The sequence below is a fragment of the Hippocampus bargibanti genome, linkage group LG22 (assembly GCF_051943395.1).
Source record: "Hippocampus bargibanti isolate YZ-2025 linkage group LG22, ASM5194339v1, whole genome shotgun sequence".
Lineage (NCBI taxonomy): Eukaryota > Metazoa > Chordata > Actinopteri > Syngnathiformes > Syngnathidae > Hippocampus > Hippocampus bargibanti.
The window spans coordinates 3769270-3784156 of NC_142755.1; the positions used below are offsets into that span (position 1 = coordinate 3769270).

The 14887-nt window shown below is 38.3% G+C and overlaps 3 protein-coding genes across 3 annotated transcripts; 2 read left to right on the forward strand and 1 right to left on the reverse strand.

Moving 5' to 3' along the window:
- The first annotated feature begins 1605 nt into the window (after positions 1 to 1605).
- On the forward strand, positions 1606 to 6535 carry aebp2 (AE binding protein 2). Its single transcript, XM_088988951.1, has 8 exons — positions 1606 to 2193; positions 3202 to 3433; positions 4242 to 4349; positions 4427 to 4613; positions 5535 to 5659; positions 5738 to 5805; positions 5867 to 5980; positions 6063 to 6535. The coding sequence occupies exons 1-8, from the start codon at positions 1718 to 1720 to the stop codon at positions 6073 to 6075; spliced, it is 1323 nt and encodes a 440-aa protein (XP_088845077.1). The 5' UTR covers positions 1606 to 1717; the 3' UTR covers positions 6076 to 6535.
- A 440-nt stretch (positions 6536 to 6975) lies between these two features.
- On the forward strand, positions 6976 to 8324 carry ndufa5 (NADH:ubiquinone oxidoreductase subunit A5). The gene is made up of 5 exons (XM_088988943.1): positions 6976 to 7041; positions 7563 to 7607; positions 7704 to 7820; positions 7932 to 7997; positions 8147 to 8324. Exons 1-5 carry the CDS (start codon positions 7021 to 7023, stop codon positions 8246 to 8248), a joined length of 351 nt encoding a protein of 116 aa, XP_088845069.1. The 5' UTR covers positions 6976 to 7020; the 3' UTR covers positions 8249 to 8324.
- cog5 (component of oligomeric golgi complex 5) lies at positions 8314 to 14743 on the reverse strand. The gene is made up of 22 exons (XM_088988939.1): positions 14656 to 14743; positions 14418 to 14557; positions 14272 to 14329; positions 14078 to 14132; positions 13887 to 13956; positions 13658 to 13778; positions 13126 to 13256; positions 12899 to 13058; positions 12711 to 12823; positions 12559 to 12636; positions 12097 to 12178; positions 11799 to 11994; positions 10835 to 10996; positions 10633 to 10732; positions 10456 to 10566; positions 10320 to 10382; positions 10090 to 10193; positions 9776 to 10013; positions 9620 to 9696; positions 8786 to 8912; positions 8602 to 8681; positions 8314 to 8542 (listed from the first exon to the last, which is right to left on the reverse strand). The coding sequence occupies exons 1-22, from the start codon at positions 14708 to 14710 to the stop codon at positions 8425 to 8427; spliced, it is 2439 nt and encodes an 812-aa protein (XP_088845065.1). The 5' UTR covers positions 14711 to 14743; the 3' UTR covers positions 8314 to 8424.
- Positions 14744 to 14887: the final 144 nt, after the last annotated feature.

Genomic DNA, 14887 nt, shown 5'->3' on the forward strand with positions numbered 1-14887 from the left:
AAAAATATCTGGTTACGTTGCTGATACTACTCTTGTTGTATACTTTGGACACTTTTCCAGCAAAGTGAAGCTTCGAAGAGTGTCAACAGATTATACTGTCTCCGAATATTATTACTTTTTTTCTATGTTTATTGGCTTTTACATATAAATCCCGCATAAGAGCCAGAAAGGAAGATTTTTCATCTTTTTGTTTTCTTTTTCCTAACACAGAATTCAGCCAAAGCCTGAGATTGCCACAACGTGTGCGTTATTTTTATTTTTATTTTCTCCGCCATTCTGCAGGCAAGTCATTTCGATACCCTGACGAGTTCACAGCGCCGATCTTCCGGTATGACACATAAAAGTCCTTAAATGACGGTGATGTGACTTTTACCACAACCGAGGGCAGCAGAGGTACATTCCCAGTGTTAAACTTCCGATTTCTATCCCGGAAAGGCCGTAAATTCACTGAGGGGAAAAAAAGGTGGGAATTTGAAGTATTTGTTTAACACCTCCTGAATTTTGAGACTTGAATGTGATTCATTAAAGTCAGTTTTGATATCCCCATACATATTTGTTAATAATATTAAACATAAAATATAATATAGTAGTTATATAATGGACAGGCTTAGAGTGGGGTGATAATTAAAGTGTACATCTGTAAATAATGGAGCATTTAAAGTCTGATGGTGAAGGACGTCACATCATGTGCTTTATTTCAAATCCAAAGTGACCACTACTGGGTTTTGTTTGAATTTATAATTTTTCGTCAATCTAGATTGATTCGATAAAATCAATCTAGTTACATTTGGAATGCGGGAGTGAAAAGCAAATGGCGAATGTGTCTGTTCGAGTTGGGGGTGAATCAGAGAATAGCACAGCGATGAAGCAATAAGTGGGACTTGAGAATATAAAAGAAACAAAAGTGATGTAAAATATGTATATATGGGAAAACATAATTTATGTACACATTTAAAAGAAAGAGCAAATATATTAGAGATTATTATTATTAATGTTATTAGGTCCTACATGCAAAAAGGTAAAGTTCATACCCTTATGTGTTTTATATTGTGTAATAAATGTTCATGTTCATACAAACGTGTTTTTTTTTATCGCCTGCTCTTTAACCACCTCAAAAAAGACATTTTAATCAGTTTTGTCGCATTTAGGAAAAAAGAAACATTTTAACCGGTGTATTTCTTCCCTTTTAGATTCTTCAAAATGTGAAATCATTGAAAATGTTTGTGAATGCACGACCAAAAAAAAGTTTGAGTGCACCTTGCAGGATGCGAGTTTCTTCATTTTGTTTGTTGGAACACGTGGAGGAGTTCGACCACAATGCCAAAGATCGTCGATGTGAGTGTTATTAGTTACTCTTTCCAACTAAAGCGGTGAATTAATTTGTACGTCGAACCTCCGGGCATTTATCGTGACAACTGTGATAGAAAAACGCGTTTTGTTTGATATAGCACCGCTAAACCTAATTTGTATTCCGCATAGTGTACAATGTGCTATTTTAATAAGTCCAAATTGAAAGATTTTTTTTTAAATAACCGAGTGACGACCACTTCTAAAGAGACGATCTTTGGCCGTGAGACGTCGTGACGTCACCACAAACGCCTGCTGTGTTCAACGCTTGAATTGCAGACGAAGAGAAGCATCGTGAAAGCAACTTTTTTTGTTTTGTTTTGTTTTTAAACGAGAATAACATAAAAATAGATAATAGCGGGTGGTAAATATGGCTCAGATAAAATCAAATGGAGCCGAACAAGACTCTCGGTCAACGTTGGAGCACAATGACAACGGTGAAAACGTCCGTACCGGCTTCGAGAAACAGGCCGAGCCGGACTCCAAACAGAAACCGGATAACAAGAACGACATCGGGCTAGAAATTGACGGTAGTGGCCACCGCGGTGATGGATCGCAAAACGACCACAATTCACCCCTTGGAAAAGACGAAGGGGACTACGGCAAACTCTCCGAGCCGGCCAAGAGTCCCGCACAGGGGAGCCTTGCGAGTAGCACCGAGTCCGCCCAAGAAGGCTCCCGGGTGCTGAAAGCAGAACAAAGGGAAGGAGGCGACGGTTCTCCCTCGCTGCCAGCGGAGCCCACAAAGGCCGCAGAAAAACACGAAATCGGCGTGAAAAGAAGGGCCAGCGTGGAAGTCAACTCGTCTGACGGGGAGCCGCTCAGTAGGATGGATTCAGAGGACAGGTATGGGAAAGTAGTAACTCAAGAAGCATGGCGACTCGGTCACTTGTACTCCAAATGTTGCCCGTGTACCCCCCCCCCCCTAAAAATATAGTACTAACAAAAAGTCGCCACTTTTCTGAATCATTGTGCATAAACAACGACGCACTCAACACTATCCAGATGCACGTTTGAAATGAAATTTTCTTGTCTGCCATTATGCCTCGAAGCAACTGAGAAAAGTGGAGTGCATATTTACAAACAGATCAAACCTCGAAAGATGGAGGACATTGATTTGCTGTGGCGACCCCGTCAAGGGAAAAGCCGAAAGTAAAAGATATTTACAAACAGATGTGGCGCTATTGTTTACAATAATCCCTCGTTTATCGCGGTTAATGCGGACCGCGATAGACGAAAATCCGCGATGTAGCGAACCCTACATGGATTGTTTTAAATTTAAATGTGTGCCAGTGCAAAAAAATGTTTAAGGCTAAATTTAGTGGAAAAAACAGTACATGCGTAAAGAAGCACAATAAATCTTTGTAGTACAGTACAAAAGTAATGCAATAAAGTAAACAGCCCACTATCAACATATTTTGACAACAATACTCACTTTATAAAGTAACTTTATAAAGAAAATGTAAAAAAAATATACACTTTTATACTAATTGAATGTATAAATAAACAATGAAAACATTTTTTGTGTTTTATTGAACTTCTAATGTAACTTTTGTAACACTAATTATTTTAACACACACCGCAGAGTCGCGAGTATGAAAATCTCCCGATTTATAACTTCTGAAACTTAACATGTATGTATGTAGTATATACAATATAATATTTACAGGTACACTACTCGTCTTTCCTAATAAAACGCACCATAGATTCCACTAAATTTGGCCTTATAAATGCGTTTTTGTACTCATTCAATGTAAATTTACCAATACACACATTAACCACGATAAACAAAAGATTACTGTATATACCTGTAGTAGTACCATACCGTAATATATTTTTTATCTGTTATTTTAGTATCAGCAGCACTCTAATGGACATGGAGAGCATAGCGTCAAGTGGACGTTCAACGCCGGCGATGTTTAACAGTCAGGGTGGTGCTATGGTGGCGGCAAACGGCCCAATGCCGGTGAACGGCAAATCGTTGAGCTACACGTGTTGTTGGGATCACTGCCAGGTACATTTTTCCTCCAGCCCGGACTTGGCCGATCACATCCGAGCTACACACGTGGATGGACAAAGAGGAGGGGTAAGTTTTTTTATTGTTTTATTATTTTATTATATTATTTTCTTATTTTTTTAGTTTGTGATTTTCTTGTTATTATGTTATTACGTTATTGTTTTATTGTTTTATTGTTTTATTTTATTTTATTGTTGTGTTTTGTTTCATTGTTTTATTGTTTATTTTATTATTTTGTAATTATATTATTTTGTTATTTTATAATTGTATTTTATTATTTTGTTAGTTTATGATTTTGTTATTTTGTTATTTCCTTCTTTTATTATTTTTCTATTTTTTATTTTAGTATTTTATTATTTTAATTTATTAATTTATTATTTTATTAATTTAGTATTTTATTTTATTATTTTATTATTATCATTATTATGTTATTACGTTATTGTTTTAGTATTTTATTTTATTATCGTGTTTTGTTTCATTGTTTTATTGTTTATTTTATTTTATATTTTATTATTTTGTTATTATATTATTTTGTTACAGTAAAGTCTCGTTATATCGATATTCTCGGGAGTCGGAAAAAATATCAATATAACCGGACTATCGATATATCCGATCCTGCGGTATGTCTCCTTGCGTTCATAGAAATAGTATCGTAATAAGCAGTACTATCGATATAACGAGACTTTACTGTATTTTATAATTTTATTTTAGTATTTTGTTAGTTTATGATTTCATTATTTCCTTATTTTTTATTTTATTATTATATAATTATTATCATTATTATCATCTTTATATTATTTAATTTTATTTTCTAGTTCCAAAATGCGATTTAGCAATAAACACTTATGGTTTTTGTGCTTGTTTTGCTCCCCTGCAGGTATTTGTGTGTCTATGGAAGGGCTGTAAAGTTTACAACACGCCTTCCACCAGTCAGAGTTGGCTGCAAAGACACATGTTGAGTCACAGCGGCGACAAACCATTCAAGGTGACGCACGGTTCGCATATCGTCGCACCCGCACATTTTCTATGCCCCTCCGTAACATTTCCACATGTGGGTTGCAGTGCGTGGTCGGCGGTTGCAATGCCACGTTCGCTTCGCAGGGTGGTCTGGCGCGACACGTGCCGACTCACTTCAGCTCCCAGAGTTCATCCAAAGTTTCCAATCAAGGCAAATTGAAGGAAGAGTCTCCATCAAAAGCCGGCCTCAACAAGAGGAAGAAGCTCAAGAACAAGCATCGACGTTCGCTGCGTACGTACGCATGCGTGGGAAAATAATTAACTCATTCACTGCCAGACAATGTGCAAAAAAATGTGTCCACTCGGGTGCCAGGGTTTTTGTCATTGTCACTCCAATTCCAGGACCCACATATTATTGAGTTTCAGGACTACACAAACATTCAATTCAGCGTTTGAAACCTTAGACTCTGTTGTTTCATCAGAAAAAAAGAGTTAATACCTAAATTATATGGGTCGGGAGTTATCTGAGCTTGAAATGGGGGCAGATGTACAAAATACAATGGAATGCATACATGTTGTTTTATATAACGCTTTAACAACAGCTGAAGCTACAACAAAGCGCTAACGTGGAAAAAAGTGGAAATGCTGCCCCCTTGTGGAAAAAAAAACATTGCCAGAGGCCATGACCAGCGCTTTATCAGCACCCGAGCATGAAAAAAACAAAACCCCGAATAACTTTGTCCATGGAAATGAATGAGTTAAATATGGTTAAACTATATTTTCTTGCAGATAATCAAGAATATGTGCTAGTTATATTTTAGGTCCAGATATTTTGTGACACTAATTCAGAAATTCTGGTGTTGTTAGCCTGTCAAACGCAATTGGTGTTGTCCGTTAGCAATCAGCTAGCTATCTTGTTTTCGGAAATTAAGGTACAATTGGAATAATTCAGATTATTTATTTAGGTGTTTCTTTACTTCAAAATGGCGCCGCAATAGTAGCTGCCTTTACAGCAGCACCTGTATTTTGTTTTTCTACTTCTTTCCTTTCATTGACTTTGCTGCTGCGAAATGTGAATTTCTCCACTGCGAGACTAATAAAGGCTAATCCAATCCAAAAAAATCTCTATATCATCCCATTTCTGTCATCATAACTAGAAAAATCAGAGTTTTAAATGTTTGATTTTTTTTTTTAATTGTCTTTTCTTTTTCAGCCCGCCCTCACGATTTTTTCGACGCTCAAACCATGGATGCCATCCGCCATCGAGCGATATGCCTCAACTTGGCCACACACATCGAAAGCCTCGGAAACGGACACAGTGTTGTGTTCCATAGCACGGTATATATACACACACACACATAATGCAAACATATACAACAAAATAAACAAAAATGCATGACGAGTTTGTGTTTTCAGGTCATAGCAAGGCGGAAAGAAGAATCTGGCAAAGTTAAAGTCCTTTTGCACTGGACACCTGAAGACATGTAGGTTTTCTTTCTTTATCCTTGTTTATAGTCATTCAATCTATTTTATTTTTTATTTTAGACTGCCTGACGTTTGGGTGAGTGAGAGTGACCGAGTGCATCAAAAAACCAAAGTTGTACATCTGTCCAAGCTGCCGACTGACACAGCTGTTCTACTGGATCCCAGCATTTATAGGTATGTATGCTAATAGTTTAGCCCAGGAGAATAAGAATAATTTTATTTATTATTTTTTTTATCCCCTCTTTGATTCACACAGGATGTTCTTCTAATAATTTCTCCCAATCTTGAAGTCGAACTACACACAAAGATTTTTTTAGAGAGTTTAGAGACTTATTTTTTTCATGGTTAGGATCTTAATCTGCAAATATATTGAGGAATATTTTGTAACTAGTTTCAGAAGAGTATTTGGACACATTTGTAGAGAGAAGCAGTCTGTATATATTTGAGATATGTAATATATTTTTTTACTTCCATTTTTTTATGGACTGTAGATGTATGTACGTTTTCTAACAAACATTAAAAAATAGTTTGTAGGTATTTTTAAGGCAATTTTAAGGTATTGTCAGCACCGTGAAACAAATCGGCTTAAACTGTCATTAGTGCTGTATTACCTTTTTCACTTTTTTTTGTTTTTTTTTAATCCAAAATGTGACTTTTAATCAGAGACCCCTGATCTATCTGCTGTATTATCCCTATGTGACATGTTTATTGAGGCATATAAATTTCACAAATTGATACTTCATCCTTTGTATTTGTCTTATTCACACACAAAGAAAAAACATCTGCACTTATCAGATGTGGACATCAAGTACACAGCGAGGAACTATATTTTCTGAATACTCCACACATCTGCGCTATGCGGTATATATACATCAATGCGGTATTCTGGTCATAATCAGTATTTAATAGGACTCGGAGAGTTGCCCTCAGTCATTATTCGAAGAAAACATTGAAAAGTGGTGAAGCTTCCCAAGCCTATTTAAAGTTTACATTTAAGGTATTCGGTGATCATCATGCAGCTGACTGTAGGCCACAATTCTAATAAACGGTGACAATGAATGAAACCTCAGGAGAAGCAGTTGAAGTAAGCTTAAAATGGGAATAGTGCCCCCCCAAAGATGGCCGCTATGTACGCACTTGAACAGTGGGGTCCTTCGACTTGACGTCATCATCACTCGCCGGAAATAACACGGTCCTGTCCTGTTTAAAAACCGATGGCTGGACTCCTGAAAAAGGTACAAATGGAGGTCATTCTTCGTGCGTTTGATATTAACCAAAAGTTAAAACATCAATATCATGTTTGCAATAGTTTGTTTAATCGTTGCTGTTCAATAGAATGTTTTGTATTTGATGTCATGAGCACGGTAAAAAGTGACAGCTTTAGCTAGCTTAGCTCTTTATGACCCATTCTCGAGTATGTCAAATGTCGCTATTAATATTCACATTTAATTAATGCCTACGTGTTGCACGGGCACCGTTAAAGCTACTATTACCTTGCTAACATTATAACCAAAGCCATTTTTATTATCGAGAAAATAACTTGGGATTTCATAAAATAAATTGCATTTTTCATACTTGCATGTATTTTATATAGGTACCAAACCGCAATGCACTATTCGTATGTTCGTGTAAAATGTATTCATGTAAAATATACACTGTTTTGATTTGTATTTCTTATATTTATGAATGAAATTTATGTATTGCTGTAATTTCATTCAAGACCTTGTTGTAAAGTTTTCTTATTGCTCTCTGGTAGACGACCGGCCTGGTAGGCCTGGCAGTATCCCAAAATCCACATGAGGTAAGGCGACGCCATCCAGTAGAAAATCGTCCCTATTATGCATCACATCAGCAAATGAATTAAAGAATCAAATCAAAACTAATAAAAATCCTACAGCGACTGAGGATCCTCTACGCCAAAATCCTGGCATCTGTGCAGAGCATGCCACAAGACGCTGCCTACAGAAAGTATACCGAACAACTGGTCAATGAGCGGTTTAGCCATGTCAAAACTGTGAGTACCCTATCAACGCTGTGGACAGTGATATTTAAAAATTTGAATATCGCTGATGATGAAATAATTTGTTGATGGTGGATGCAACACAATAAAATGTTTGGTTGGCAGGAGCCCGATATTGAGAAGTTGGAGAAGAAGATCAACTGTGGACAAATTGAAGAGGTCATTTTCCAGGTAACGACAACAGTGCTTGGATGCCATTTTACTTGTTTTGACTGAAGAACACAATTTGTGTAATTATGTGTGGATGCACCGTCTTATTCAGTTCCATTTGCAATGATTCCTAGAAATAAACTCAAGCGAGGCCGTTTTTATATTTGCAGGCCGAATGTGAGCTAGCTCTGTCCAGAAAAATGTCCGAGTGGAAACCGTGGGAGCCTCTGATTGAAGAACCACCTCCCAACCAATGGAAATGGCCCATCTAAAAACACTTGTGAATTATAATACAAATATTCTGAATTAAATGGAATAATAGATTAAAACAAGACCATTAATTTGTCACCATTTGATTTGGGTTAACGTTTTATTTGTCATTGTCAGCTGGAAAATCAGAAGTTGAGGTACAATACAGGAAACCAGATACATTTTAAGCCCTCATTTGTCATTTCCCTTCCGACGAAGTGGCTTTCTGCAAGAGCTGGAGCATTATGGGATAGATTGGTGCAAACTCTTTCCCTTGGCGAGCCCTTACAGACTGCACGTATGCCTCCAAAGAGCCCCTATTGAAGAGCACAAAAACATCATAATAATCCATGTTTGTTCTTATTCATTCGCTTACCTGATGAGCGTGAGACGGTCTCTCTCTGATGGATGGTCATCCATCCACTGGGAGTAACGGGTGACTGACCATTCAGCTCTCTGTAAGTGTGAAACTTCAATTACATACTAAAGTAAGTTGTCCGTTAGCTTTCTATCTATTTTTAAATTTCTCAAAAAAATGAACGTGTGTTATTTATACAGGCCTGGTAAGGTGATTTAAGTTCAGACGGTGCCCTGGCGAAGAAAAAATGAAGCACGGTGCTGTAGGGAATCAAGTCCCCCACAGTTGGACTTTTGACTATTAGGTTGCTTGTTTGAAACAGCAGCGGTCTGAAAGAAATCCACAATGTCCAGTTTAATTAAATTAGCACTGCAATTGTTCTTCGAAGCTTTTTCACGATTTTCAGCGACCGTTTTTACAATTGGCAAGGAGCGTATTTCTGCTCGTGTGTTACCAACATTGACCACACGAGGGCGCCATATGCACTGTTGTAGCTATTCTCGAAGCGTAAATCCGCGAAGAAGAAAATCGCACGTCACTGGACCGGTGCAACGAACAGGTGATGAATTAATTATAAAGCGGCTAAATGTCGATATTTTTGTATCGTTATTTTTAAAATGTGTAATATCTATTTGTGTTTTGTTGGGTTATTTCAAAGACGCGTGTGTGTTCACAAGAGGTGAGTGTCACGTTTTTTTTTTTTTGCACGTTCACTGGTTCCGTTTAAATCCCACTATGGCTACGTATGGAGTTGTGCTAACAAAACATTAGCTAAAATTGGCACAGCGAATATTTTCATTCATGTTTACCTCATTTAACGTGCTTAAAATTGTTTGTTTATCTGACAACCACGTTAGTGTCCAACCTGGGGGAACGCCCACTTTCGTCGAGTACGTTTTTGGCCAAAGGAAGTCTTCCGTTTTCAGGTAAGTTATTTCAAAATGTCACCTACTAAAATGCCACTCTTTGAATTCTTTAACATGGTCTATTCAATAGTTTTGTTTGTCCAATGAAATGTTTCAAAGAGCCAACCTACCTAAAAGAGCGAAGCACTCTGTATGGTTTCCCCAAATCAGACACCCTCCTGCAAAGAGGAGCCACAGCCATCTCCATCTTTAAAAAACACAAGTACAAATATTCAAAATGATGTCAAAGAAAACAGTCCATTAAAAAAAAAAATTAAAGCCCTAACTTGTGCAAAGTCAGCGGCCAGGCGCATCTTCCCCCCTTCGCCCAGCGGGCGCAACAAGCTGGCATGCCTTAAGAAAAGCTCAATGGCTCTCTGAGCAATTGACTCGGTGCTTTCGTAGATGAAATCTGTACACTCAAAATGTCTGAAGTAGTCGGTCATGACTCTGGAGATGAATCCTTGCAACTCTTTCATGTAGAGGGAGCAGCCGACATCAGGCTTATCAGAACTGGGCAGCTTGCTGCAATACATATTGCATACATAAATATTAATTAACTCTGTCGCATATCAATATTTTTTGCATTTGAAGAACTAACCCCGAGAAGTCCTCTTGGTGTAGAGTGATGATGATGGCTTCGATAGAATCGCTGACTGACTGCAAGAGAGGCTGCACTGCGCTGCTCATCAGCGTCTGCACTTCCTAAAATAAAATAAAAATATTACCCACAATGATAACATTGGATTATATATATTTTTTTTCAATATAAACTTCAACCCAAAAAATATTAAAGCACGGTGAATCTACAAACATTGTGAAATTGTTCACCTCTAAAGAAGACGACAAGGCCTCCGCGGGAGCTGCCAGATTTGACGCCAAACCAGAAGTAAACTGAAAATTGAAAAAATGTAAAAAAAAAAGGCTCACTTGCATCCCCGCGGGAATTTCAAAATCCTCATCATACCTTGGCAACAGCCTGGTGCAGACGGGAAAGTGAATTGACGACTGCCGTGTTTCTCCTCTGGCCTTCCGATAACGGACCGATTACCTGACTGGCGTCACTCTGAGTACACAGCTACAAAATAGGTTAAATATAAGCGGCTTTTATAGTATAAAAATAAATAAAATAACGTAAACGTACCAGCTGTTCAGACTTCACACAAAATAGTTGCACGGTCTTGGCAGCGTTTTTCGCAACAGCAAGCGCAAGATCGGAATCCATCGATGCGACATTCAACTCGCTGTTAACAACATAAAATCACTGAATATTATTTTTAATAATATCCTCAAATGTAACACGGCTTATTCTTTCCACAAATACCATCGGCGTGTCAAGTACTGGCCTGCTGATGGTTTTGACGATACTGTCCAATTCGTCATTGGATGGCGGGTTGCGCCCGCCCATCGGGAACACCAAGTTGATGGGGTCAAAGAGGCGAGAAAGAGACCTGGACAGGTAAGCCGCTTCGTATGCTTGAAGAGAATCCTTCAGGGCTCTCTCTGGACTGCGCATATGCAAATAAATAGTGAATGGAAATGTTGTTGTTTTTTTAATCTCATGTGATAAACATGGCGCCTTTAACCACGATTAATCATCCTTCCGAAAACCAAGAGCTACTTACAGCGATACCTCAGTTTACGAACCCCTTGGCTTCCAAACTTTTCGGTTTACGAACAGTGAAATTTGGACTTTGATAGTTCAAAGGTAGAGTGTAGACTGCAAGGTTAAAATATGCCATCAATCAGGCTCCACAAATAACCCGCACAAGCCATCTGTACACGTGATACAAAAAGCTATCAACACACGTGATACAAAAAGCTATCAACACAATTGATGAGGAACAAGGTAAAATTATCGCAGAGAAAGCACCTACAAGGGATCATTCCTCAAGAGGGTGAAAGAAGAAGGCTACGTTCCTCATCAAGTGTTTAATGCTGATGAAACCGGCCACTCCATTCCATCAAGCCAGCAACGACCATCACAAAGGTAAATAAAATGACTTTATTCTAAAGTACAGTTTATTTCTTTAATTATAATACCATAGCACATTTATTACACATAAAATAAGGTATATTTTGTGTAGTTTTAAGGCTTAGAAAATTAGAAAATTATGTTTTATGGGGACTTGAGAACGGATTATTCTCATTGTAATGGTTTTCTATGGGAAATTATTTTTTGGGATAAACACTTTTCACCTTACACACTCTGTCTGGGAACCAATTAAGTTCGTAAGCCAAGCTATCACTGTATTCATTTTAGAGACACTCAAAATGAAACCATGACACACTTTTGGTTCTCGACCTTACTTGTAATCCTGTTTGTTTTGTGAAAACAGGTCAAGGTTTTCGGTTTCTGGCTCAAGAGTAAGATCCACGCCGCCGCTGTTGACCAGTGAGCCGTGCAGGCTGGCGCTGTACTGCTGGAGCCGACGCCAAAGTTCGTTATAAAGTCGTAACAATTTCGGGTACTCTCCTTCGAACGCTTGCTTCAGGAAAGATGAGGCTGAGGTATGAAAAATAAAATAATAATATATATTTTTTTTCCCTGTTGACTTTTTTTTTTTAGATCTGATTGTATATTCCAGGCAAAAACAAAATACTGTACCTTGAGTTGCTTTGTGAAATTCTTCTCTTAATTTATTCGTAACATCAGTCCAAAATGTGTAGAGTATGTCAGGCTCGCCGTCCTAGTGATTTGAAAACATAAATCAATATTGTTACAGCTATATATATATCAATATGTATTGTAATAATAATAATAATACATTTAATTTATAAGCACCTTTCAAAACTCAAGTTCACTTTACAGTCACAGGATAAGTGTTTTTCTGGAGGTGAGCAGCGGTAGCCACACGCGCCGGCATTCACTCAACCCGGAAGTAACTCAAATACATCAAAAGCTATCAGACAGATAGATAGATAGCAAAAAAACTCAAATAGCTAGAAAGCTAGGTGGCTAATAGATAGCTAATGGATAGTATTGTATTCCCTGCTAATTATTGTTTTTCTTTAAAACTGCATGCTACATTTTTACATTTCATATATTTTTTTTATCTATATCACTCACTTTAATAATCTCGTCAATGAAACACTTATGACTGACAGGATCTCTCTTCTTCATCAGCACCTTCTGGAGATGCTGCACCTATGCAAAAAAAAAAAAAAAAAAGATTAAAAAAAAAGATGTGCATTATTTCATTTTATTTTTCCATCCTTTACTTGTTTACATGCAGCACAAATCTGGTCCATGAGTTTCTCCAAGTTTGTCCAAAGAGCAGCACGGAAAGCTGCCGTGCTGCCCGGAGTTGGGAGAACGGCTCTTCCGGGTGCACCTAAGGTAAGAATTCAAAATTTCAATTTCTTTTATGATCATAAAAATAAGAAGAAGAACCTAATAACGGGTTTACCTCTGGGATTAGATGGCTGTGTCAAGACCTTAATATCCAGAGCGCCAATTATACTATCGTGTATGTTAGCTTGATAAGCCGCCACGACGGAGCTGATGGTCACCTTTAGACTCCCGAGGTTGTAAAAGACCTGCAAAGCTGTGCCGACCTGCGTAGGATTCTGACAGACACGCGGAGTAAATTCATAATTTCATTATGACTGCATTTTTTTTGGTGCGGTTTATTACCTGAATCTCTGTTCCTTGCTCCAATAATCGCTTGGCCTGGTTCTCCACCTCTAGTCTAGCTCTGCTGATCAGTACCAGGTCATTTTCAATCACCTCGATGCCACTTAAATCGACTCCTTGTGATAGATAATCTGTCCGATTTGGAAAACAATGACATTGTTAGCTAATTCTTGACACAGATCGAAACTGCTTCCTGTTCTGTCTGGAGGACTTTGTCGAAATTGGTAACTGCATCTCAGACCAAATGACAATTGGCTGTGAGGTTCCCCAGGGATCAATCTTGAGACCCTGATTGTTCCTTCGGTCAATTAGCTGCTATAATAGGATCCTACCACAAATCTGCAAATGACTTTAGATATTATGTCATTCTGCAACTTCCTATCACGTTAAATAAATCTTGTTTGTGTGTCTACCGGGTATCAATGGACTCTCTAAACGATCTATGAGACAGCTGTCGTCCAACCAGAACTCGGAAGCTCCGCTTGTATAGCGTATGTTTACCCAAAAAAACCTATTTACTCTATGTCCTGACCTAGTTCGTTGAGACTGTGGGCCGCCTTTGTGATCTCACGACTGCCACCCTGAAGTTGATCCTGAAGTCTTTTGCTTAGGTGCAAGATCCGAATAATTCTCCGCAGAAGGTCGCAGGCAACCTGGATAATGGAATGGACAGCTGAGGTATGTGATAAGAGTAAGGTACTACTACTGTTTAAATGTTACTACGTATGATATCTTCCAAAAAAATAAAATGGAGGTCTTACCTGTAATCGACTTAGCTGAGTGATCCTGGCCATGATCTTGTTGTAAGGGTCGACTATTTTGGTTCTTATCCTGAAAATATATCATCACAATGAATACTGTGCCGGTGTCTACCTGTTTTTATCTCAACAATTGCTACATTTACAATTATGATATAAGTACGACACTATGAAAACAGGCATAGAATGTTAACCTGTCAACAGCTGCCTGCAATGCACTGATCCTCGTCTGCATCATCTGCAGGACCCCTTGAACACAAAAATGGACGTCCTTGCAGTAAAAAAACTTAACATACTGATATTAGCCCAAAAAATGCTGACACTATGTGCAATGCTACTCATTTAGCCTAGCTACAGACAATTAATATTGCATATTAGAAAAATGTACCTTCAAGAGACTCGATCCCAGTTGCCTGGGCCAGTAAGTCCTCATGTCTGGCTACCACCTAGATAGCAAACAGGCAAACAATACATACTGTTATATATTTATAAGACAGTGAAGTTTACACGAGTGCATTGAGATTGTGTGCATGCCTGGCTGTGCAGCTCTTTGTCAAGTTGACTGATTCCCTGTGCGAGCTTCGCCAGGTGTTCAGCAATGACAGCGTTGTGGATGGCTTGGGCTGTGTAACCCTTGACGTCGAAATCCGCAGCCAGGAAATCCGCGTAGCACTCTACAAATACAGAGACGTGACTGATTTTACACCACGTTCGCTGAATATTCTAAAACCGTTAACTATTTTAATGACAGCTGCTCGATAGGTTAATTTACCGTCTTTTAATGATGAATTCATTGATGCGTCGCTGCTATGAAGCAAGTTATCCATGTTGACTTCCGTAAACGACGAAAAGAATTCTTCTTCTACGGTTATCTTCATCGTTGAAGCAATATAAACAAACTCCGTCTCGCGAGGATTTCCCGTTACTGCGACACGTCAGCGCGTTCGCCATATTGAATGTGTCAACCCATTAACAATTACAATACAGTACACACTAAATGTCTG

Excerpts from the sequence above, each read along its gene's own strand:
- cog5 (XM_088988939.1), bottom strand. The coding sequence starts at position 14,710 with ATGGATAACTTGCTTCATAGCAGCGACGCATCAATGAATTCATCATTA. Across the intron at positions 13,257-13,657 it reads CCACAGTCTCAACGAACTAG|ATTATCTATCACAAGGAGTC; the intron begins GTCAGGACATAG and ends CAAATCGGACAG. Across the intron at positions 10,997-11,798 it reads CAAAACAAACAGGATTACAA|TCCAGAGAGAGCCCTGAAGG; the intron begins GTAAGGTCGAGA and ends GCATATGCGCAG.
- aebp2 (XM_088988951.1), top strand. The coding sequence starts at position 1,718 with ATGGCTCAGATAAAATCAAATGGAGCCGAACAAGACTCTCGGTCAACG. Across the intron at positions 3,434-4,241 it reads TGGATGGACAAAGAGGAGGG|GTATTTGTGTGTCTATGGAA; the intron begins GTAAGTTTTTTT and ends GCTCCCCTGCAG. Across the intron at positions 5,660-5,737 it reads GTGTTGTGTTCCATAGCACG|GTCATAGCAAGGCGGAAAGA; the intron begins GTATATATACAC and ends TTGTGTTTTCAG.
- ndufa5 (XM_088988943.1), top strand. The coding sequence starts at position 7,021 with ATGGCTGGACTCCTGAAAAAG. Across the intron at positions 7,042-7,562 it reads TGGCTGGACTCCTGAAAAAG|ACGACCGGCCTGGTAGGCCT; the intron begins GTACAAATGGAG and ends GCTCTCTGGTAG. Across the intron at positions 7,998-8,146 it reads TTGAAGAGGTCATTTTCCAG|GCCGAATGTGAGCTAGCTCT; the intron begins GTAACGACAACA and ends TTATATTTGCAG.